Below are 25050 nucleotides of genomic sequence, written 5' to 3'. Positions count from 1 at the left end.
TAACAAGGCTTGCTACTTTGTTTTTATTTTTTTTTTTTTGTGAGGATCAATCTCTGTTTCAGTTAAGTAGCAGTTTTACTGATGACCTGATGCTTAGTAGATTCATGACAATACTGCAAATTGTATTGCAAAGACTGTTCCACAGAGATATGGATTGTGTGGACTGAAGTGGCACAGTGCTGATTTTCAAATTTAACTGCGTTTGTTAACATAGTGCTCAAACATGATCAAGACTAGTCATATTTAACTGGCAATCTTTGAATCACCAGTGCTTTGGAAGTAAACATTCCAAATCAGATTGGAAAAGTGAAAATGCTGGTGACAGCCTGTCTCTAAGAAAAGCTTTACTACTGGGAGCTGCCAAAAGAGATGTTGCTGATGAAGGAATGTGTAGATGTTGGAAATCTCATTGAATGAAATTCTTAAAGAACTTTGGGTGCCTTGAGCCTGGCTCCGCTATAGCTCGAGGTTCTGCAAGACTTCAGTGAGTTAGGAAACCTCCATACAACTGGATGGGAAATAAAAGGGGAGGGGGGAGGATTAGTTGAGTGTAGATACACAGAAATTAAATTGTTTGCATGTTTGCATCTAAATATTGGCTGCACCTGCAGAATCTCTTCAATTAATTATTTTCATAAAGAAATCGAGTCCTACTCTGTGTCTCTCAGCATGTGATGCAAGGGTGACAACAGCTAGTCTAATCACAGCCACCAATAAAAAGGAAATTGTCATTAACTGCAAAACATAGTAGCACTGAGAAACCAGATGAATTAGAAGCCTAGCGGGACTCCAGCTACTACAAGGCTGAATTTCCTGTTATAAGAATAAAAATAACATAAATACTTTTTTTTTTTTTTTGTCTATATCTAGATCTTATCAGTACAGATGGAAAATGGAAAAGTGGAAACATACATTTTTCTCACATTGATGGAAAAGATGTGAGAAGCGTGCCAATAGCACCGTCATCTTCAGCAGATGAATAATTTACTGTTTTTTGATATAAAACCCAATATCCTCCTGGGAAAGGTCAAACCAGAGCTGGGAGCTATTTATCCTTATCAACTGACAAATCTTAAGATTGTCGTGGAAAAGATGCAGGAGGTATAGCAGGGAGAAAGAATGCAAAATGGTGCAATTAAGGTAATAACTGAATAGAAAAAATTCCTTTACCAGTGGTAAAGACAGGCTTCAAGATCCACACACTTGAAAAAAGGTGCAATGAAGTTAATGCCATTGCAGCATCTTTATAAGTAGTTCTCCTAATGAAGAGCTAATAAACATGAATCCTTTGTACATTGTTACTCTGCTAATAATGAGTGAAACATGAGTCCTGTGATATTTTTATCTGATTCCTGTGATCTTTTTGTCTGGGGGTAAAAAAACAGAGACTTAGTTGTTCCAGTGTATCTCTGCAAAAGCTATTTTGATGTGCATCAGCTTTGGGAGCCAAAGACACAATTTTCTTGTGATCTTGCTACCAGTTTACTCAGTTAAGTAGTAATATTTTGCTTTCTCCCTGCAGAGCAGTAAGACCTTGCATCATGCTCCTATTCATTTGACTTCCCTTATTTCCTGCAGGCAGCTATTTCACTTCCAGCCCTGCCTTCCTTCCATAAACCGTCCCAGGTGACCTGCTCTACCATTTGAGGTCTCTAGTATGCTATCTACTACAGATCACAAAACCCCAACAACCTTCTGTAAGAATTTTATAATATCTATGTTCTCTGATACGCCCCTAGCATCTAACGTCGATCAGACATGGCATCATCTTTGGGCACTTTGGCACATCGCTAGAATGGATGACAAAGCAAGAATGCATACAATCCTCCAACATATTCTTGAGAGCATGCTATTGGAAGTTGAGGAGTTTGGAGTTCAAAGGCCATGATTTAGGATTTCCAAGGAAATTGAAAATTCAATTCTGGCACAGATTCAAGCCCTGAAAGTAGCTTCCCTCCTTCTCCTCAAAAGAACACCCAAACAACCACAAAAACCTAAACAAAGAAACAAAAAACAAACAACTCCTCAAACAAACAACAAAACACCAAACACACAGAAAAACAAACAAACAAACAATCCCAAACAAAGAAACAATAAACACTGGAAGCTATAATGTCAGTTGTTTCTGTAAGTAACACTTTCTTCTAAGTATAGAAAAGGATTTTTGTGAAATGTGTACTATGAATGGAAATGCACATCAGCTTTGTTTATTTCATGCTTTGGTTTTGGGGAAACCGTTGGATTTTCTTTTTACTCCCCTATGATACATAGCAAAGGTATAGAAAGCTCTGGCAGGTGCTTATTAGTAGGTTCTCTGAATCTGGAAAATTTGATGAAGCGGTTTGAGAGAAGGATTGAAAGATGGCTGATGTTAAGTACCGACACTGGCTTGAAACATCTGAAGTAGAGCTCTTGTACTTGCAGCCCCATCGTTGTAATGTGCAGCTTCGTGATTCCTTTGACCTATTCTCTTCATTTACCAAGCACTGTATCCTCTATTCGTTCTGCACCTTTTCAAATAATTCAATTGCACTTGATGTCTAATAATTTGTTGTTTACTCCATCTCATCCCTCTCCACAATTCAGTCATAAATCATTCCACATAGAGGATGTTGACTCCAATATGCTGCAAAAGCAGTCTGTTACCAAACTCATCAACAATTTAATCAGCTCTTTGTTTGTAAATGTTGAACGTAGTGTGATAGTTTTCTTTGGAGTGTGTGCAGCAATGTCTCTGCATGTCAATCAGAATATTTGTGTGGCCCACTCACTTTAGGATTGCATTGCAGAGCTTTGGATTTCATCCATCTGTTTTGTTAATCTCTTTTTACCATTTTCCTGCCCCAGCACTCATTTTTTTTTTCACTCCAGGTCCTTACCCTCTTTTACCTTTTGCTTTTTTCCTCCACATGAACGATTCCTTGGTTCTCTCTGGCTTCTCATTCAGCTTACCCAAATCTTCTCTTGTTCTTTTGCAGCTTTGCTTCTTGCCAGCGCTATCTCCCTACTCAACCTGTCTGTGATAGGGATCAATGATTCCCTGTCTCCTTCTTTGACTAGTCCTAGTCCTATTGTTCATCCTCTGTTTTAAAATGTGTAGAATCATATAATAGTTTGAGTTAGAAGAGACCTTAAAATGTCACCTAGTCTGACCACCCTGCAATGATCAGGGACATCTTCAACTAGATCAGGTTGCTCAGAGACCCATCCAACCTGACCTTGAATGTTTCCAGTGATGGGACATCTACAACCCCTCTGAGCAACCTGTTCCAGGCAACCACCACCCTCATTGTAAAAAATGTCCTCCTTATATCTAGTTCGAATTTATTCTCTTTTTGCTTAAAACTTCTTGTCCTATTGCAACAGGCCCTACTAAAAAGTCTGTCCTGCAAATTCCCCTCCCTTTGTCAAATATGCCTCCTCCAATTCCCTCTTCCATTTTCTGTACTAGCGCTCATCTTCCTTCCTCTTGTCACAGCCTCTCTAAGCCAACGTTCCTTTCACAGCTCTCTGTCAGAAGTTTCCCTTTCCCCTGTCTGGGTCTCCAGACTTTTGGCTCTTCTGCTTCTCTTTTCTCTGTCCTTAAGGTACTTAAGTTACTCACATTCCTTTCTTCCCTTCCCAGGTAGCCTGCAGATGAGAGCACTATGGGTGGACTCCAGTTCTCGGTCCTGTGGAGGGTAACGGTAGCCCAGCCTTGGGATTAGAGGATGAGTCTCACTTGGTGCTTTGTCCCTGGCCAGACTGTGCTCCACCAGCCTGCGGCACCAGCCATACCCAGCTGGAGCAGTGCCAGGGCTGCTGATGCAATCACACATGCTAACAAGGAACATGGGAAAAAAAATGAATCTGAGAATAAAAATTTTCTGGTAATCGTACTATCTGCCATGTCCATACTAAAGGTATTTCCTAATTAAGGATCTGTTTTGGTGGCTTCCTCATTCTTATGCTCAAACATTAAATTAGTAGGGCAAAACTTAGTCCTAGCTACGAGTTCTTTGCACGGCATTGTAGACAAAGTTCCTGGTTAGAGATCTGAACGTGTGGGGGTACGTACACTAGGTGGGACTTGAAACTAGTCACAGACCACCAGCATTTAGGATTGTCATCCCACAGGTCTACTCTTGAATGCCCCCATGGCCTTCTCATTGCTGCTGCCTATGCATACATGTGTGGGTTCTCTGCTCAAGGACTTCAGCAGTTTGTCTGACATAGACAAATATTTTGGATTAAGTTGTGACAGTGATGGAAAGAATTAATCAGTGGTCTGTATGATGGACAGCAGGTGTAATAGTAGTTTATTAATACAAGAAATTATATTGCACAGATCATGGTACAAATTTGTAGCCATATATTTGTCTTGAAGTCTATATAGTAGTAAAATGCAATTTTAGCTGGAATGCTTACTATTGAAAGGTACTTTGAGAGTCTCAGAGGTTACAGTAACTGTCAAGTTATATATTTTAGCAATTTAAGGAGTACCTAGCATCCCTCTTTTCTTCTCTTTCATTATCATGAGATCTGGGAAGGTTATCTGGCAAAAAATGTCTGCTTACATACGACACTCACTTTCATTGTCTTACAGCAATAGCATGAACTATAGCTGGCAGCTCCACAGTCTAGAAAGTAAATACAGATGATAATGAAAATGATGGCAGCTTCAAGGGGTTTAAACAGAGCATCAATTATTGGCCGAGATTCTTGCCAAGACTACACCAGCAAAATGTGATGACATTCAGTGCTAACCCTGTGAAACTGTGATTGACAGTCTCTGATGAATGTGTTAAGTGATTGTACTTAAGTACTGGAAATCCCAAGTGTCCATTTTTTATTTTTTTTTTTCCTACTGAAAAGCAGTGTGAAGAGCTGGAGCTGGGCTTTTTCTCTTTGCTTATTGTTTCTGAGCACTTAGGATGCATTCACATCACCTCTTGTCAAACACAGGGCACATGCTGCAGTCATACATCCAAGAAAATCAAGACTTCTGGATTTTCATAAAATCACTCCATTCCAATTGCTGAGATTTAAGAAAACAAAACACTGCAAAGCTCATGACACAATTGCAGAGGCTGGCAAAATTGTCCTACCACTAACACACACATTTCTCAATAGCAGTCCTCACAGAAATCAAGGACGTCCTCAGGTAACAGCCACAGTTTCTCTGCATCCCAGCAATTGTAAGATAACTGTGAACAATGGATGACCCTGACTGTGTCTGCATTAACAGGGACCTGAAACTCTTCTTACACATTCTGGTGCTACAAATAGTAAAGGTAAATACATTGCGCTTTGTGAGCTCCAACATGTCAAATCCATTAAAAAAACCAAAACATTTTGCTTAACTGATAAATCTGACTCATTACAGATTTCATTAAGTGATTGGATTTGTGTTAGGTCCTGACGCTTGTCAGATTTGTGTTGAAAAATTGAATTGAAAAATTATTAGAAAATAGTTTCACAGATGAGAGATCTTAGTTGCATGTCCTGCTGCAAAAATCTGTTCTAATAGTACTATTTCCAGCAAACATAAACTAACAACAGGAAAAGCTTGGCTAGTTCATTTACAGATATAACTGAACTTTCAGACAACAAATATAGCACATTAAATAATGTATAATATATATACGATATATATTATATATATAACAATATATAGCTAGGAAATTTTAGGAGCCCAATAGAATATGCTGTACTGATCTTCATGTTCTGGGGAGGCTTCATTGCAAGGTCACATGTACTCCTTAGTTTATGTAGAATGATTGCAAATCTTACTAGCAGCCAATTTTCTGACAATGAGGAAAGTTTAGCTACTTTTATTTCAATATTTAGCATCAAGTGACCCAGCCTGAGTGGTTATGCAGTACATAAATCAGAAAACTCTAAGCGAAACCTCAGTGAAACAACAGACCCACTTCAAGAGTTTTGTGTATGGCTATAACCGGTCTGTAATTCACTTCAATGCTCAGCATGAAACATCTTAGAGATAATGGAGGGAAATGAGATGCACACTTACTTAAAAGTTGTAAGACAGCTTCTTTGCGTGATGAACATTTTATATCACATGGCTGAGTAAGATTTGGATATTCTTTAGTGCTGTCATGAAAACTGTCTGCTACAAAGCATTACCTTATTGGGTTTGCAACTGAAGAAACAAAATCAAGATTTTTAGAGAGTGACAGAAGTACCAGGAATCCCATCTAAACTTACTTATAATACACCAATGAACAAACAACCTTCCAGATTTACTAGAAAGGATGTCAAAGTGTAATACTTTAAATAGCTATGCATGCTTTCCTCCCCAGAAAAGAAATATGAAACCAAGAGAACATGACAGCTGGCTAATTCACTGTCCAAATCAGCTGTTATCAAAGGTAGCCCTCAGTCATTGACTTCAGTGACTTACCTGACAATAGTCACATTTCAAAAGTGCCCCTTAATTCTGAAAATTTCAATTCTGACAGTAGAATACCGATTCTGCTTAGTATAGAAGATCTGACAGCTAGCATTGTTTTCAATGAGAGGTTCAAGTTCCTACAAAAAATATTAATGAAATCCCAGAACGGGTTGTTACAGCAATCCAGTTGAACTTCTTTGAATTCTGAATGTCAGTAAATGTTACTGGCATGAATTCTATAACTTACAGTTGAGCTACTGCATATCCATAGGAAGGCATTCAGTCTTGATTTAAAGACCTGTGTGACAGTGAACCCATCACATCCCAGATAAAGTGCTTCACAGTTAGTTACCTCAGAATTCAGTTCTTTATTTTTTTTTTTCATTTCAGCTTCTAACCATTATATTTTATTATGACCTTACCAACAGTTAAACAACCCATTCTACCCAGGAATCATAATTAGCCAAGTTGAGCTTAGGTGCAGTCAGGTTCTATGTAAGTGTTTTAAGAGTGTCAGAGAGGAAAAACACAGAATTTGTGGAGGAAAAAACACATGTACATGATCCTGATATACACAGCCCTGATGAGCTGGCAGGTCAAGAGGTCCCTGAGGAGCCAGGGATCCTGGAGCAAGCAGGCAGGGAGAGGCCCCTGGAACAGGCAGTGCAGGAGGCAGCGTTGGGGCCCTGGGCACAGGCAGGGAGGGCAGGTGGCACGCTTGCAGCCCTGGCAATCCCAGAGACGTCATGACTGCAGATCCCCATGGTGACAGTTTCCCCAAACTAAAATATTTTTCCTTTTATAAGATGCTCTCTGAACAACTGGCAGTCTTTGGTCTCGACTCCCTAAGCCATACATACACCTTGTGATACTGGAGAGCATTACTTTCTCAGGTCTCAGCAAATGCCTCTTCCTGTTGCTTGGTTGTTTTTCTCTTGCAAAGCTGCTGCTTCCTTTCGGCATGCTCAAAGCAGTCATCTTCATAACTTGCAATATTGTGTTTTTTTCAACCAATTATTGTCCATCAGTTGTTTATAACATTGGGTCCTCTGTTTTCAACCTATTCCAATCTTTTCAAGGCCTTTGCTGTTATCCCACATTAAATACTTCAGAATAGCTGTTTGGTGCAAAGCTCCTGCTCATAGGGCTGGTTCTCACCACAGGTTGATAACAAGCCCCGCAGGCCAGGACTGGGGCCCTGTGAAGTTGGCATTGAGCCTGTGGCCTCTGCTGCTCTTCTTAATAGCTTTCATTTATTCTAAGTTTCATGGCAGCCAAGGAAACTCATCTTCAGCTGGCTGTGCAACATGACCTCCCCAGCATTTATCGTACCGCTCTTCTCTAAAATGTATTGGCTCACACTTAGGGTGCCCTAAGATCTCCATTCCTGTGTCACTTTTTCAACTGTATTAAGATACATGTTGTTCAAATGAGGCTAGCGTATGGTAAGATAATTTTAATCAACCTACATTTAACATCACTTAGCACTTCATGTTTGGTCACCTGAGGTATTTATTTATTTGCTTGCTGGTATTTATTCTATGCTCTTTTTACTGCTAAAGATATGGGAGAAGTCTGGACTAGAAACAGTAGTCACTACAGGGACCTTCCTTTGACTGGGGACAGCTGCGCTGGAGGGAAGGAGCCTCTGCTACATTTTCTTTTCTTTCCTGAAAGACTTGAGCCTGTAGTCTCTCAAAACACAGAACAGCTTAGCTGGCTTCAATGATGGGCTTGGGTCATATGTCTGAACACCTAATTACAGTGTCTTGTTATGGTAAAAAAGACAGTGTTTTTTTCTTTGCTGTAATTTTATGAAGTTCCAAAGGAAACTAAAATGTAGAAGCTATAACACAGTGTTTATTATTTTTTTAATATAGAGCATTTTATGAACATGTATTACATGTCAGCATAATCATATATACCTACATGTGTGGACAAATATGTGTCATTGACAAAATGATATAGAGCACATATATATATATTAGTCAAAGCAAATCTAATCAGGATTTGTCCTTATTCTGGATTTACTGGTAGTATATAGAAATATTTATAGGGCCACCCTAGCAATTTTCAGTGCTGATCTATTTTCCTAGCCAAAAGTCACCCCCCATCCTCCATTCCTTTTGGATGAAACTTCTTTTTTTCTTATCTGGTCTGTGACCTGGTGTTATTCCAACAAGCTGGAAAGAGCAAGTGGAGGTAAGGGTAAAATATATTATATATCCAGGTACAGATATAAAAATATTTACATTTCAACAGAATTGTAAAGGGGGGTCTAAAAGTTGAGTGGCTCTGTACAGCAAGAGAGTTTGATCCATCATCTTACTAGTCTGCTTTATATGCATTTCCTTTCTTTGCACGTGACACTGTACTTCTTGTAGAGAATCTGTTGATAAGAATGTAGATGAATAATACCAATGCCGTAACACTTAAGCACAAACTTACTGTCTCTATTACCAAGGTTTTTGCTCAATTTGAATAATTTTAAACCAAATTAAAATATTAAAGTTTTTCAATTATGTTTTGCCCAGATGAACCGAACATTCCACAAAATAATGTTGGTGCCTGCACTGCAAAGCATCTCACTCCACACTAGCACTCAACAAGAATTTGTAGTTCTTACTTTGAGACAGGGATTTGACCCCAACCAGGAAGTTTGGATTTTACTGTAATAAAAACATAACTCTTTATGAGACATAATTTCACAGCGGTGAGCAGATACAAATCAGAAACATCAAAACTTGGAAAATCCGGAGTCTTGCTGGGTATTCTTTTGCTTTAAGTAACTTCATGTAAAAGACTTACACACAAAGGATGCAGTGTATTTTGCACAAAAAGTTTTTGGGTTTTTTTTCCCCTTCAAGGTGATAAATCATGTGAAAAACCCAACCAATTATTTTCTCACCTCCAGCCTTCCTCTTTAATAGGATTTACCTCTTTACTTCTAGTTGACCTAAATGTACCATTTTTCCTCAGTGAAGACGTGTCCATGTTAGTCCTTTACCAGGCAGGAGCCACCAACAAGCAGCTCCGCCGTTATTTCCCTCAGGTGGACACAAATGAGGAGTGGAGTCGCTTCTCCTGTAAAAACAGCCGAGGGCAATGTTTACGAATACATAAAGGTTGAGTGTCACGAGCATGGAGCCAGGCTCTTCTCGGTGACGACCAATGACAGGACAAGGGGCAGTGGGTGCAAACTGGAACACACGAGGTTTCACTTAAATATGAGAAGAAACTTCTTCACAGTGAGGGTGACAGACACTGGAACAGGCTGCCCGGGGGCGTTGTGGAGTCTCCTTCTCTGGAGACATTCAAAACCGCCTGGACACATTCCTGTGTAGCCTCATCTAGGTGTTCCTGCTCCGGCAGGGGGGTTGGACAAGATGATCTTTCGAGGTCCCTTCCAATCCCTGACATTCTGTGACTCTGTGATTCTGTGAAAATAAACGTTTCCCTTTCCCAGCGCACGGCCCGGAACACGCGGGCTCAGCAGCGGGGGAAGCGCCCGCCCTTCCCGCCGGCGTGGCGGCGACACCACCGCTCCTGGGGCACAGCGAGCAGCACACGGAGCAGCCCCAACGGGAGGAGAAGCCGCAGAGGGCGCGGGAGAGGGGAGAACCGGAGCGAGAACGGGAGGGCCGCACTTGGCAGCTCGTTCCCTCCCGCCTGAGGCGGCTGCCGCGCGACTGCCACCGGTGGGCGGGGCCAGGTGGGGGGGGGGGCTGCCGGAAGCGCAGCGAGCTCCCGCCTCGTGCCGGGGTCGGGGGTCACGCGCACCGCCGCCGCCGCGGCGTGAAGGCGTTCGGCGGGCGCCGGTGTCCGGCTGCCCATGGAGGGCTCCGGGGACGAGGAGCCGGGGGCCGAGGGGCCGCTGCAGCGGGTAGTGAAGCGGCATCGCAAGGAGAAGCGGGAGCTCCAGGGTGAGGGGCGGCCGGAGCCGGGGAAGGACGGGCGGGGGAGAAGGCTCCCTCAGGCGCCCGCGGCGGGAGGAGGCGGCGGGGCAGGCTCAGCGTCCCGCTCTCAGCCTTCCCCGGGCGGACGCAGCGCGGAGCGGAGCTGGAGGCCCCGGAGGGGCGGGAGGGCCGCTGGCCGGCGCGTTTGCCGCCGCACGGCTTCGGAAGGGGCGGGAGCGGCCCTTGCGCTGCCCTCCCGGAGCGGACGGGAGAGGAGAAGAGGTCGGTGGGGGAAATGCCGCTCTTGGTGTCCAAGCCGCGCTTTGCGCTGGGTGTGGTTCTCGTCATGCGGGAGGTTTGCTGAATGAGCCTTGCGGTAATCTTGGGAGCCTGACAGTGCTTGGGAGTCGTAACACAGTGGCAGACGGTTAGCGTTATGTTGAAGTTTTAGCTACTTTGCTTTTAAGTTAAAGGAGGTGTGTTTTTGTAAGGCATTTTAGATTGGAAAGCCTGCATATAGGTCCTTGCTGCCTAGACAGCTGTCTTCATTCAAAGTGCAGCTGATCTGAAACTTCCACGTTCTGTCCAGCCTCTACTGTATCTACAGTAGAAGACCTGTGTGGTCTTACAGTGGTGCATAAGAACTGTTCATGAGCCATGTTTTACCTACCTTATTGCAGTTGACTAAGTAGTTAGCTGGATTCTGTTGAGTTTTATAGTTCATTGTAATCTTTTTGTTAAGCCTTTCCCATGGTTGGTATATTAATACAGCCTTTTTCTTGTTTGGCTTTTTTGGTATATAATGAAATAGACCTGTAGAATCATAGAATGGTTTGGGTTGGTAGGGACTTTAAAGATCATCTAGTCCCAACCCCCCTGCCATGGGCAGGGACACCTTCCACTAGACCAGGTTGTTCACCATCCAAAGTGGCCTTGAACACTTCCAGGAATGGGATAGCCACAACTTTTCTGGGTAACCTGTTCTGGTGCCTCCCCCCACTCGGAGTGAAAAATTTCTTCCTTATATCTAATCTACATCTACCCTCTTTCATTTTAAAGTAATTATGCCTTGCCCTATGACCATGCCCTATGACCATGCCCTATGACCATGCCCTATGACCATGCCCTATGACCATGCCCTATGACCATGCCCTATGACCATGCCCTATGCATGCCCTTGTAAAATGTCTCACTCCAGTTTTCTTGTAGGTCCCCGTTAGGTACTGGAAGGCTGCTCTAAGGTTTCTCCAGGCTGAACAACCTGGACTCTCTCAGCCTGTCTTCACAGGAGAGGTGCTCCAGCCCTCTGATCATCTTCATGGCCTTCTTCTGGACTCACTCCAACAGGTCCATGTCCTTGTGTTGGGAGTTCAGTGTGCAGCCTTTTATCAGTTAGAGAATTAAAGGAGAGGAGAAACACTATTGGGCTGCATGTTGTCATTAAATCTACAGGAATTTACTGTTTTGAGAAGCATTTTCCTCAGATTGAAAAGAGGGGTAGGAATCAAGCATTGTGGTTAGGTGGCTGGAGCACATGGTACATTGATTGGGAGAGTCTGAGGAACAGAAGCTTTTTCCACCTAGACAGGTGATAAGGGGGTACCTAATAGCAGTCCTACACTACCTAAAGATGGGAGTTTATACAAAAGACAGAGCTCCAGTCTTCTCAGGTAGGAAAGGCTGGTGACCTATAGGCACACATTTTCCCACTTGAAAAGTATGTTCCTAATAAATACAATGATTAACTGTTTGTTTGACAGATATCAAAACAGTTTGATCATAAGAATTAACATAAGGTGCATTCAGCATCTCCTCCAGTTGATAATCCTTGTCTCCACCATTGCCTATATACTTTCCTTGTGGATCTATGTGTGCCTCTTCAGTCTTGGACTTCCTTCTCCCCCATTATGTTAATTTTTATGAACAAAACTGCTTTTCTGTCTGTCAAACTCAGCTGATGCATCTATGAGGCTGAATCTTAACATAAATCTTTCAGTTTGAGGATTCTTGCTGTCTCTTCTTGAAAGTTTCATTATCATGCCCATCATCTTCTGCTTAGTTGTGTTAGCCAAGGGTGAAGGACAGGAAAATGTACAGGTAAGGAATAATGAGCAGGGTGTTAAGCAATTGGTGCTGTCACTCCAAAAGAGCAAATACAGAAGTTACAAGAGCTCTCAGGGTGTTCATGTAAGAACACAGGCTGTGGGTTCTGTGTTTGTTCAGCCTGGAGAAGAAAAAAATACTATGTGAGTTCTGATTGTAGTTTTTGCTGCATGATGGATGGAGAGAATGAACTAGAGGCAATGGCTGAAAGTGGTGACAAGAAAACTCCTCTTGGGAGGTAAAAGGGAAAATATTTTTCTAACAAGAATTGTTAAACCTTGGAAAAAATTGCCCAGAAAGGCTGCAGAATGTCCATCCCTGGAGACTGCATAGTCATCTGAGTTAATGTAACCTGTTGTAGCTTTTAATTCAGCCCTGCTTTGCGCAGAGGTTGAGCTAGATGACCTCTGGACAGCCTTTCTAACCAACCTATTCTATGACTTGAGAAATGGAGCCATGACTTACAGCCTAAAAACACTTGCGGAGTTAAAGCAAACTGAGAGGTTTTTTTCTTCTTGAACATCCATTTTGCTTTTAGAAACTTTAAGGACAGGTGAACTCTGTGTTTACTTTTAATCTGCTACTTGTGTGATTAAAAATTTACACATCTTTCTTGTGACAAGATTTGACATCTCAATGCTCAAATAATCTTTTTGAAGGCAATAGGTTGAGGTCTGCTGTGTTGAAGAAGTTCTAAGTATTTATAATAGCAACCTGGCACAATTTTTTGTCTTATTCAGATATAACATTTGCACGTCTTAAGAAAAATACAGATGATTTAAAACGTGATGATCGTAACAGGCAGCGTCACAGCTAAACTGTTAAAACATACTAGTATGTTGATATTTATAAATTTTTTTCTGTGTGGCTTGCAGTTCTCTTTTCTGCAATGACTGTGGAGTATCTATATTTAGAGATAATGTTTTATTACACTACTTCTCTAACAGCAAGAATTCAAGGCATGAAAAATGCAGTTCCCAAGAATGATAAAAAGAGACGAAAACAGCTGGCTGACGAAGTTGCCAAACTAGAGGCAGAACTTGAACAGAAGCACAAGGAAGAATTAAAGCAGCTGAAAGAAGCTTCACCTGAGCAGAATAAGGTAGGTGCCTTAACTTCAGCTGAAGTTTTACAGGTACAATTTGTGTTAGGGCTTCTTTAACTTTTAAAAATTATAATGGACTAATAGTTTAAAGTATTTCTCCTTTTTCTTACAGTATTGGCAACTCTTTTGATCTTTCGAAAGATTCAGCTGTTACAGTGGGTGGGCATTGATAGAAAGGGGCATCTAACTGAGGGGTTTTATGTTGTTAGCAGTATTTGGGTTTCCTCTTAGGGCCGCATTAGTAGCTCCCATATTTTAAAGTAGTGTGGTGTCTGTTTTGTTTTTAAGTTCCTGTTATATTGTCACTCTAATTATCTTATGTAGACTACTAGATTGTTAGCCTTCAGTATGCATTTAATTGATCCTGTGTGTTTTGTCTTACAGTTCTGTGAACTGTGTAACTGACCTTTTTGCAAAAAGACACCTTCTGTGATGAGACTTGTTTTAAGTGCTAATGTTTTGCCATGTTGGCAACGTAGCTACATACACAAATGCTTCCAGTGTGCTGTTTGATGACAAACCACTTAATTTTTAGCAGAGACTAATCATTCTTCGATTTAGCTGCAGGAAATATGACCACCTGAGTAAACTGTATACTATTAAATGCTTGTGTGACATACAAAAATTCACCTATGTTTTAACACTAAATTAGTAAGTAGAGTGTTGGAAACTCTTGTCGTAGTGAATTTGCAGTCCATAAACTTAATTCTGTATTTCCAGTACTGCAAATAAGTCTGTGTCACATGCCTGAATTTAAGGATTGTTTGTACAAGTGGGCCTGTTCATAGACTTTCTCATACCTTAATAGGAATAGAGCTTATGGCTAATTTGGTGCAATACAGTTATCTGTGAGTGTGTGTCTTTTGGCTGTTTAAGTCTATTACAGGCCACCAGATCAGGCTGAGGAAGTTGATGAGGCCTTCTGTGGGCAGCTGAGAGTGGCCTCACAGTCACAGGCCCTGGTTGTTGTGGGTGATTTTAACTTCCCTGATGTTTGCTGGAAGGACCATTCAGCCAGCCAGCCACAGGCCAGGAGGTTCCTCCAGTGCATTGATGATAACTTCCTCATGCAGATGGTGGAGGAGCTGACCAGGAGAGCTGCACTGCTGGATCTCATCCTCACTAACAAGGAGGGTCTGGTCGAAGCAGTAAAGGTTGAGGGCTGCCTGGGTTGCAGTGACCACGAGATGGTGGAGTTCAGCATCTCGTGTGGCAGGAACAGAATAGCAAGTAGAATTGCAACCCTGGACTTTAGCAGGGCTAACTTTGGCCTTTTCAAGCAATTGCTAGGGGAAATCCCATGGGCAAGACTGCTTGAAGGAAAAGGGGCCCAAGATAGCTGGATTGCATTCAGAGATTGCTTCTTCCACGCTCAGGATCAGAGCATCCCCACACGTAGGAAGTCAAGGAAGGGAGCCAGGAGGCCTGCGTGGTTGAATAGGGATCTGTTGGGTATCCTCAAGTGGAAGAGGAGAGTTTACAGGTCAGGGAAGCAGGGGCTGGCCACTTGGGAGGAATATAAAGCTGCTGTTAGAGGATGTAGGAAGGCAGCTAGGATAGCCAAGGCCTCCTTAGAATTACAGCTGGCGAGAGGGGTCAAGGACAGCAAAAAGAACTTTTTCAAATACATAGCAGATAAAACTAATACCAGAGGCAATGTAGGCCCACTGATGAACGGGGTGGGTGCCCTGGTGGCAGAAGATACAGAGAAGGCAGAATTACTGAATGCCTTCTTTGTCTCTGTCTACTCTGCTGGAGGCTGTCCTGGGGAGCCCTGTACCCCTGAGACCCCGGATGAAGCCAGGTCAGTGGAGGAGTTTGCTTTAGTTGATGAGGACTGGGTTAGGGAGCAATTAAATAGTCTGGCATTCAGAAATCCATGGGTCCAGATGGGATGCATCCGCGGGTGCTGAGGGAGCTGGCTGAAGTCATTGCTGGACCGCTCTCCATCATCTTTGCCAAGTCTTGGGAAACGGGAGAGGTGCCGGAGGATTGGAGGAAAGCAAGTGTCACTCCAGTCTTCAAAAAGGGCAAGAAGGAGGACCCGGGTAATTATAGACCGGTCAGCCTCACCTCTATCCCTGGGAAAGTAATGGAACAGCTTGTCCTTGGTGCCATCTCAAGGCATATCAAGGATAAGAGGGTTATTAGGGGCAGTCAGCATGGCTTTACCAAGGGTAAGTCATGCTTGACCAACCTCATAGCCTTTTATGAGAATGTAACAAGGTGGATGGATGATGGCAGAGTGGTGGATGTGGTCTACCTTGACTTCAGTAAAGCCTTTGACACAGTCTCCCACAGCATCCTCACAGCTAAGCTGAGGAGGTGTGGTCTGGACAATAGAGTAGTGAGGTGGGTTGCAAACTGGCTTAAGGAGAGAAGCCAGAGAGTGGTAGTCAATGGTGCGGAGTCTAGTTGGAGGCCAGTATCTAGCAGAGTGCCTCAGGGGTCAGTACTGGGGCCAATATTATTCAATATATTCATTAACAATTTAGACGAGGGAATTGAGTGTACTATCAGCAAGTTTGCTGATGACACTAAGCTGGGAGGAGTGGCTGACACGCCAGAAGGCTGTGCTGCCATCCAGCGGGACCTGGACAGGCTGGAGAGTTGGGCGGGGAATAACCTGGTGAAATTTAACAAGGGCAAGTGTAGAGTCTTGAATCTGGGCAGGAACAACCCCAGGTTCCAGTATAGGTTGGGAAATTACATATTAGAGAGCAGTGTTGGGGAAAGGGACCTGGGGGTCGTGGTGGACAACAGGATGACCATGAGCCAGCACTGTGCCCTTGTGGCCAGAAGGACCAATGGCATCCTGGGGTGTATTACAAGGGGGGTGGTTAGTAGATCGAGAGAGGTTCTCCTTCCCCTCTACTCTGCCCTGGTGAGACCACATCTGGAATATTGTGTCCAGTTCTGGGCCCCTCAGTTCAAGAAGGACAGGGAACTGCTGGAGAGGGTCCAGCGTAGGGCAACAAAGATGATTAAGAGAGTGGAGCATCTCCCTTATGAGGAAAGGCTGAGGGAGCTGGGTCTCTTTAGGTTGGAGGAGACTGAGGGGTGACCTTATTAATGTTTATAAATATATAAAGGGTGAGTGCCATGAGGATGGAGCCAGGCTCTTCTCGGTGGCAAACAATGATAGGACAAGGGGTAATGGGATCAAGCTGGAACACAAGAGGTTCCACTTAAATTTGAGAAGAAACTTCTTCTCAGTAAGGGTGACAGAGCACTGGAACAGGCTGCCCAGGGAGGTTGTGGAGTCTCCTTCTCTGGAGACATTCAAAACCCGCCTGGACATGTTCCTGTGCGACCTCACCTAGGCGTTCCTGCTCCAGCAGGGGGATTGGACTAGATGATCTTTTGAGGTCCCTTCCAATCCCAAACATACTGTGATACTGTGAACTCTTGTGAAGAAACAAAAACCTGTCTGCCTGACACTGTCTGGACTAGGTGTTTTCTGATTAGTGACCTAACACAGCATTAAGGAGAATGTACTTTTGTTTCAAAACAAGTGTGAAAACATTTCTGAATGACTTTAGGGAAATAGAGTTGATTGAGAAACCTCTACTGAGGTTTCTCAAAAAACCTGTTTTGATGGTGAGAATTATGACCCTATAAAAATCTTCCATAGTAATTTTAAAATAACAGATGCTTAAGTGGATGATTAATGCATGAGCATTTAACATAATGCTTCTGTTTACTTGTACCTTAGATTAGTTTTAAGAGTTTGTTTCATTTTGCTAAATAAGCTGTCAAAACTTTATGATAGAGGACCTAAAATCTTTGCCGTAGACATAGGTTTACCTGCAAGGATTTTGTTTTGAAATGTGTGATTGCTTTCATTTCTCAGCTACATTATTTGGATTGATGTTTCCAAGGATGACATCTAGTTTTTATCGTTATGGGATTGGCTTTGTCATCCTCCTTGAGAAGCATCAACTCCCTGTGTTTTCCAACTGCTGGTTATGCTTTGATATGGAAGGTGGAGCCTTCTCCTGCTTTAGCTGTTACAGAACTTGGTAATGGCTGTTTGGGTACTTCAGTTAACTGGTTTGGTGGAGAAAACTTTCCCTTTCGGCCAGTAAGCAGTGTTCCCACTTCAGTGTGGAAGCTTATAAGAGAACATATAGGCTAAATTTGAGATGGACAACTCATAACTGTTTCTTTCTTAAGACTCCAGGAAAAGTAGTAAAATTCATGACTGATTTGGGATGTGAAATGCTTTTCGCTCTGACGGGTTCTGTGTTGTACGTAGATCTGTGAGGTTAAACTTAATAAATATACCATAGAATTACTTAGGAACAGAACTTCAAACTGTTTCAGGAGGTGGCACATCTCAGTTATCATTTATACTAATAAGAACATTTAACATTTGTTTTTCTTTGTAGACAGATTCTATAGCTGATGGGGTTGCAAATTTAGAGCTTAATGGAGCAGAGCAACAGATTCAGCAACCTCGAATATCAAAAGCACAGAAGAGACGGGTATGATTTAACATTTAAAATTTTACAAATATTTGATTAGAATTTTATTCACTTAACTGTAATAACCAAAGTTGAACACTTTTGCAGGAGACATTTCCTGGCTAATTCACTATTGATGCTGTACCTACTGGGTGCCTTGAAATCTGTAAAGCTGCTACCTAGAGATGTGTAAGCATTTTATAAATAGTTGTACTTTTCTACCCTCAGCCATGAGCTGGGAATCAGAACAGGTCAGGAGATGGGAGCTAGAAAAAACAAATTATGTAAAGCAAACTATTTTAAAAAAATGTCACTGAAAACATTAAAAAAGACATCAAGTAATTGAATTTAAATAATGAAAGATACTATGTGGAAAAATATGCAGGTAGTAGTAGAATGTTACAAATTTAACAGAACATTAATAGTGAAATTTTTGTAGGTTTTTGAGTTGTTTAGAAACACTAGGGTTGAATCTTGCTATGCTTCAGATGTTAAAGTGCGATGGATTGACAGTGTCATTGTACCTGCATGAATGTTGGTTAGGGGCCGGAGGAGCACTGCTTCACTTCAGAGTCCCTCCTCTGTGAAGTGATCACTGCTGGAGAGCTGCATTGTAACAAACCTGACAAGTGGAGGTTCTTAATTCATCACACTATGTCTAGAAAAACTAGAAATGCTGTAGTTTAGTTTTCCTATATTGTGGTCATCTAAACCATTCTGGTCTTGATTTGTGCTGAATCTTAAGTGTGGAAGTGAAAAGATCATTCTGTACTGCTTCTTTTTATCTGTTCATTTACTTTGACTCTTATTCTCTTGTTAAGTGTAAACTTAAGAGACTTTCTGTAAAAGTCATTTTTATGTTATATATTATTACATCCCCTCTAGTATTCTTTGCATCTAGTCTTATCCATCCTTTACGTTAGGAGCAGTCTTTGATGTATGGTACCTAGCCTGAGGGAGTTTCAGTTTCATGACATGAGCTCCATTATGCAATCATATCTGTAAGTGGTAGATTTCACATTTATGAAAGAGTGATATTTTCTATTGTTTAATTAGAATTCCCATACTTGAGTTGTTTGCCAGTGTGGTGAAATAGTTGAGCCTGAAGAAATCACTATTAATAGCCTTTGTATGGGTGTTGTAAAGTGTTATTTTGCATGTTGACATAATTAAGATTTCTTCTGTCACATTGTTTCAGGTGTCGTGTCAGAGGCAGTTTGGATACGGTCACTTGCCATTTGCTAAGGTTTGAGTTTAGGAGGTCTTTAAGATTTGGTTGTAGTGAGAGAACATTTCGCAGACATGAATGTACTGAGAAAACATTTGAAGAGTTAGAAGCAAGCACTAAGCCAAGAACTGTACAGGCATCTTCTAAATTTTAACATCTGATAGAATTTTAATATGTTTTTAATCTAAGGAAAAAAAAGCTGCCTTGGAGAAAGAAAGAGAAGAAAGGATAGCCGAAGCTGAGATAGAAAATTTAACGGGTGCAAGACATCTTGAAAGTCAGAAACTTGCCTCCCTGTTGGCAGCAAGGCACTTGGAGATCAAACAGATCCCTTCAGATGGCCATTGCATGTACAGAGCAATTGAAGATCAGCTCAGGGATCACCAAAATTCGTGGACTGTTGCAACTTTGAGGAACCAAACAGCAAAGTATATGCAAAGTCACTTTGACGACTTCCTGCCATTTCTTACAAACCCTAATACTGGAGACATGTATAGCAGAGGTAAGACTCGTGGTGTAAGAGATTTTAAAAACTGTTGCAACTATTTCTGGTTATTCTCAATCTCAGTTACAGCTGAATTGGGACTAACCCTTTACACTGTTCTGAACTCTGTTATCTTCTTGGTTCAGCTATGTTCTATGGAACACAGATTAATGATCCACTGTGAAACTTTGTGCACCTGTATCTTTGCAATTTTTCTTTTTTTTTTTTAAAGTTATCTAGCAAACATTATTCCTATTAAAAACATCAGAACATGCTGGTTGATGTTCTGGGGTGTGATTTAAGTTGTGTTACAAACAGCTTGTCTACGAGGTTAGGGATGATTTGTCAACTTTTGTGTTGGCGTTTTCAATTTACATAGGAAAGCTGTTGAAAATGAATGTGAAATTCAAGCAAATCTTTTATAATAGGTTGCATATATGTGTGGGGTTTTTTTATTAGACGCTTTTTCACTGTTTACACTGGGCCTTTTGGAGCCCTTTCTTATAAACAGACTAAACTAAAAAAATATAAAGGCATTTAGTGTGGACCAATGGTGTAGGCTGAGTAAATGCAGTTAAATGGAATTTATGTACTACTTATATGAGCAATACATGGTTTATTCGTTTCTTACTGTATGCCTGGAACACCATGCAAATGACTTTGTATGTTTTTTTTTTTTTTAACTTACTGTAACATTCATTTAATAGTTATTGCTGTGGATTTCATTTGGTGACTGGGGGCTGTTGTGAAGTAGGAGGCATCTTTCCCATGTTGACAGAGATAATTGTCACAGGATAAATGTGCCCCAAGAGAAGACTGAATGATGTTCTGCACAACAGCAGCAGGGAGTCCTGTTTTTCTTACATCTCTTAAGTCTGTTATAAGGAGGATGTATGAAAAGCAATTCTGAGCAATCTTCAGCAACTTTTTCTTTATCAGAATCTATTCTTAGGGTTCAGAAGCCTGAAGGGTTGTAATTTATAAATTTGAAAGCTTGGTTTCTGTTGAGCATGATCTGCAAAAGGTTTGTTTAGCTATTAACAAAGGAACTAATGGGAATAAATACTTCAGAGGTTAAAAACAGGGCAGCTAATTTGGAAATTTAAAAAAAGCCAACTAACCAAAAAAATCAACAGTTGAACTAGATACAGCTACAAGATTTTAAAAACATAGCTGACACCTAGCTAACATAACAGCTAAGCATACTACTTGTTATCACATTCTTTTCTAGAGGCTCAAAACAGCACCCTCTGAATTTTAATAGAAATAAAACTGTGCAATTTCATGCTTGTTATTAACAGTTCCCTGAATAAAACGTTTTAATACAAATCTATTCTTATTTTTATTCCCATACTTGTTTTTATTCCTGTCTTCAGTTTTAATTTTTCTTTCTAAAACAGTTATGGGTATTTTTGGCCTCTGATATTTTTCTTTTCCTTCAGTGAACATACGTATTTTTCTCTATGATGTGTTTGGACTTTTCAGGTTCTAGTTCTTCATGGTACAATGAGTACTTTATGTCAGTTGCTTGTTCTCAAAAAGAGAAGTACTAAAAGCTATCTCCTCTTTCCCCACAGAGGAATTTGAAAAATACTGTGATGATATAGCAAATACAGCTGCATGGGGTGGTCAGCTGGAAGTAAGTATCATATTGACTGATGGTACCAGTCGGGGAAGACTTTCTAAGGAGAAAGCATTTTATTATTCAGATGGTAGCAAAGCTGACTGTAGCGGAGCAATGTTCGATTTTTGTAATGTAAACCAGAACCTGAGCTTGAGAAAATACGTGTTTTAGTTTTTCTTGCTTCCTACCATTTATTGTTTCACGTCAGAGTATTTACCAAATTATTGAAGCTAGCCCAATGTTACCTGAATTTATAATCAAAACAATGACTAAAGACAACCTGTTTTCAGTTGAAGTTTAAAAAGTTTAAGATAACTTTGCTTATCGTAATAAAGTTTATTTTCTAATAATATTTGGAATGTTATGCTGGAACTCATGTCTGCTAAAACTAAATGCCATGTCTTCCTCTCTTCTCCCTAAATTGACTTTAATCCTATTATTGATTTATTTTATTTATTTTTTTTAATGCCTTAAAGCTAAGGGCTTTGTCACACATTTTGCAAACGCCTATTGAAGTGGTGCAAATGGATTCCCCTCCCATTATTGTTGGTGAAGAATATTCGAACAAACCAATAATACTTGTGTAAGTATGTAATTTTATCTGTTCTTAAAATTAGTGCACTTATTTTTTATAGCAGAGGGCTCAGCTTTGATTCTCGTCAGCTCTTTTATTTTCTGTTATGTATCTGATGTTGAAACACTGCTGGAATAATGATCTTGCAGCTCGGAAATTGATTGATATTGACCCAATTTAAAAATATTGTAATTAGAGTTCTTAAATGCTGACAGTCTCTGAAATGTGGTTCAGTCTTCGCTTTATAGAACGTTACAAGGTCATTTTACCTGTTAGATAATTACAGAATAATAGTGAAATTGATATAAGATGCAGCATGAGACTTTATTCTTTTCTTCCAAGTTTATGTCAATCTGTGCCTGGAAGTCACCAGAATTTAAAAACTGTCAGTATTAATACTCTTTTGTTTAATGACCCTATATATTTTCTGTGCTAAAACTTGAATTTATTTATGCTGTCTTGCAGTGCTTGCAATATTTGGCATGAAGTATGCTTTTAGTTAAACTAAACGCTATTTCTGTAACCCTTTTTTTTTTTTTTTTTTTTTTTTAGGTATATGAGACATGCCTATGGATTAGGAGAACATTACAATTCTGTAAAACTTCTGACAGACACTGCTACCGAAAATGGCAGCTAGCATACAACAGCAATAAATCCACATGGATAACAGTCGTGTCATCATGTGTTGGGCGCCAGACAATTCCCAGACAGGCTGGAAAGTAAAACTAAATGGAATGGATTAAAAATGAAAAAGACATACAAGATTTGAATATAAATCAGAAATATCTCTCGGTTTAAAACAAAACCAAACCCACAAAGCAGTATTTTGAACTTGTTGGTATTAATCATGTGTAGAAGATCTTCTCTAAAGTGGTGGTTGTGTACATCAGATTATTTTTTTAATAGCACTTCAGCCCATGCTGCAGTTACAATACCAAGTAATAAATGTTCTGGTTAATCTGTGTTTCTGCTGACGAATTAAGATTACCAGAAAGTTCCTGTTACATTATTTCTGGCAGATTTTGATGATCATGGAAGAGCTAAGGCATTTACAAATAATTGATTGTATTTAGATTTATGCAATATCCCCTACAGTGTTTATTTCAGGATCCAGATTTAATGCTGTAGTAGGAATACCCTGTTTTATTTGGGCAGGGAAGAACTGGAGGCAAATCCAGTAGCGGAATATCTTGCTTGGCTGAAGGAACTACACAATCTTTTTGTTTTAAAGACTTTCATCTAAGATTTTTACCAAAGTTTGAGGACTTCGTTTTTTTTTCAGTCAACAGTAGGAACCAATGCCTAATGCTGTTCCTAGTACTGAATCTATACATCATAACATTGATGCATGTTAACTGTGTGGTTCATCCTTCGTAGTCTTTCATCTGTACATTTCAGTAATACAGAAATCTTATAAACAAAAAGCTCCTCAGTATTCTCACTTCAGGTAGTGAAACTCATCTGAACTTAAATTTATGGATCTGCTGACCTGAGCACTCTGTGATCTGAACTATGATGTTTTATAGTGCTTAAAACAGTTAGTTGCACACAGGTGTAAAAATAATCACCTTGGGTTTTGACAGTAACTTTGAAGATGATCTGCAGAAGAATTAAGTTGATTTTCATTGTTACTAATGATGCACAGAGATGTGAAAGGTGTTTTTAATATAACTTGACTTTTTACATTAGAGAAATAGATTTTTGTCTTTAAGTCACTCTAAATGTGACTCAAAATGAGCATACTGAAACCAAAGTTGTAATGCAATTGTTTTTAACAGTAGAAGTGCGATGTGGGGCTGTTTTTGTTTGTTTTTGGTTTTGGATTTGTTTTGTTTTGTTTTTCAGCCCTAGTCAGTAACATCATTGTCTGCATTTCAGTGCTGATGAGCTGTTTTGGAGAAAAGCAGTTTTGCCGTGAGTTGAGGATTAAGAGTTAACAATGAACATCTTGTAGTCCTTCAGTAAAGCTAGCTGGCAGATTGACATACCTGGGATTTATAAACTAGAAAGAAAAAGCTGCTCTTACTTAAGGAGGAGATAACTGTTCACTTTGTAGATCAGATTATGTCTGATTTAAAGCACTTTGAGAGAGGGAGGAGAGAAAAATCAGACAATTAACAGCAGGGGGGTTTGGACAAGCAGAACTTGAATTATGACTTCTTTAGACTGGTACCTGCCAGGAAAACAAAATATTAACCAGATCAAGCATTTTTACATCCTTATTTATCTGATACAGTATAGTAAATATAGCTGTGTCTATAGGAGCTGCTTTATTGTAGAATTTGGTTTACTACCTTGACTGTGTAACATGATGTTTTTAATTTCAAACCAAAAATGATACAATAGTATGGAAAAATTGTCTCTACTTAAAATACCACTATGAATTTCACTAAAAATAGTAATCAGAAATACTCTTCTCTGTGTTGCATAGACTTGGTGTGATATGAAATGCACATGCTGCTTTTTATAGATGCCCTGTGAGAAAAGTTCTTTGTTTTCTTGGGTTTTCATTCTTGTTTGATTAACTGACAGAGAAAAGATGCCAGAATCCCAGAATGCCTGTACCAACAGTTTGTCCTGTTGAAGATGTTTACAATATGTATAAAGCGAAATAATGTTTTAATAAAGTGAGTGAAAGATCCTTGCTCATGCTGTATGGGACTTGCCAAAAAGTAATAAACGGATTTATTTGCGGCAAATCTTCTTGGGGTCACTTTCAGTTTTGTTCACTTCTTAATTCCTAGTGTTAGTAGATTACTGATTTAATTTTTATGGCTTTAGAATCCCACTGTAGCATGAAGTCTTCAAGGACTGCCTATTCCTATTCAAGCAGACAAAGCTTTACTCTCTACAAAATGTTGTTTCTAAATGAAAAATAGCACTACTTATTTTCAGTTTATATGAATTCGAGTAGCTTTTTTTAATACTTTTATCTGCGATTCGCTGACATCAATTTCTTCAGCCACCCTGTCCTTTAAGGGCTGTTAGGTGGGGCGTTTTTGGAAAATTAGTTGAGATTTAATTTCCGATAGGGAATTAATTGAATTTCAGTAGTGAATTAACAGCTGGGAGCACGTGTCCTGGCCATCATGGTTACAAGTGGTGGGGCAGCCCTGCAGCGAGTCAGGGTCGGGAGGGCCCAGCCACCCTGCGCAGCCACACATGGTGTTTGCCCT

General features: G+C 40.5%; 1 protein-coding gene across 1 annotated transcript; it reads left to right on the top strand.

Annotated features, from left to right (window-relative positions):
* The first annotated feature begins 10153 nt into the window (after positions 1 to 10153).
* OTUD6B (OTU deubiquitinase 6B) lies at positions 10154 to 24573 on the top strand. Its single transcript, XM_082045002.1, has 7 exons — positions 10154 to 10317; positions 13341 to 13495; positions 17890 to 17985; positions 19382 to 19694; positions 21254 to 21315; positions 21777 to 21883; positions 22427 to 24573. The coding sequence occupies exons 1-7, from the start codon at positions 10227 to 10229 to the stop codon at positions 22509 to 22511; spliced, it is 909 nt and encodes a 302-aa protein (XP_081901128.1). The 5' UTR covers positions 10154 to 10226; the 3' UTR covers positions 22512 to 24573.
* Positions 24574 to 25050: the final 477 nt, after the last annotated feature.

This window comes from Streptopelia decaocto (assembly GCF_964273445.1).
Source record: "Streptopelia decaocto genome assembly, chromosome: 2".
In the NCBI taxonomy this organism is placed as follows: Eukaryota; Metazoa; Chordata; class Aves; order Columbiformes; family Columbidae; genus Streptopelia; species Streptopelia decaocto.
This window is presented reverse-complemented; position numbering and strand designations above follow the sequence as displayed.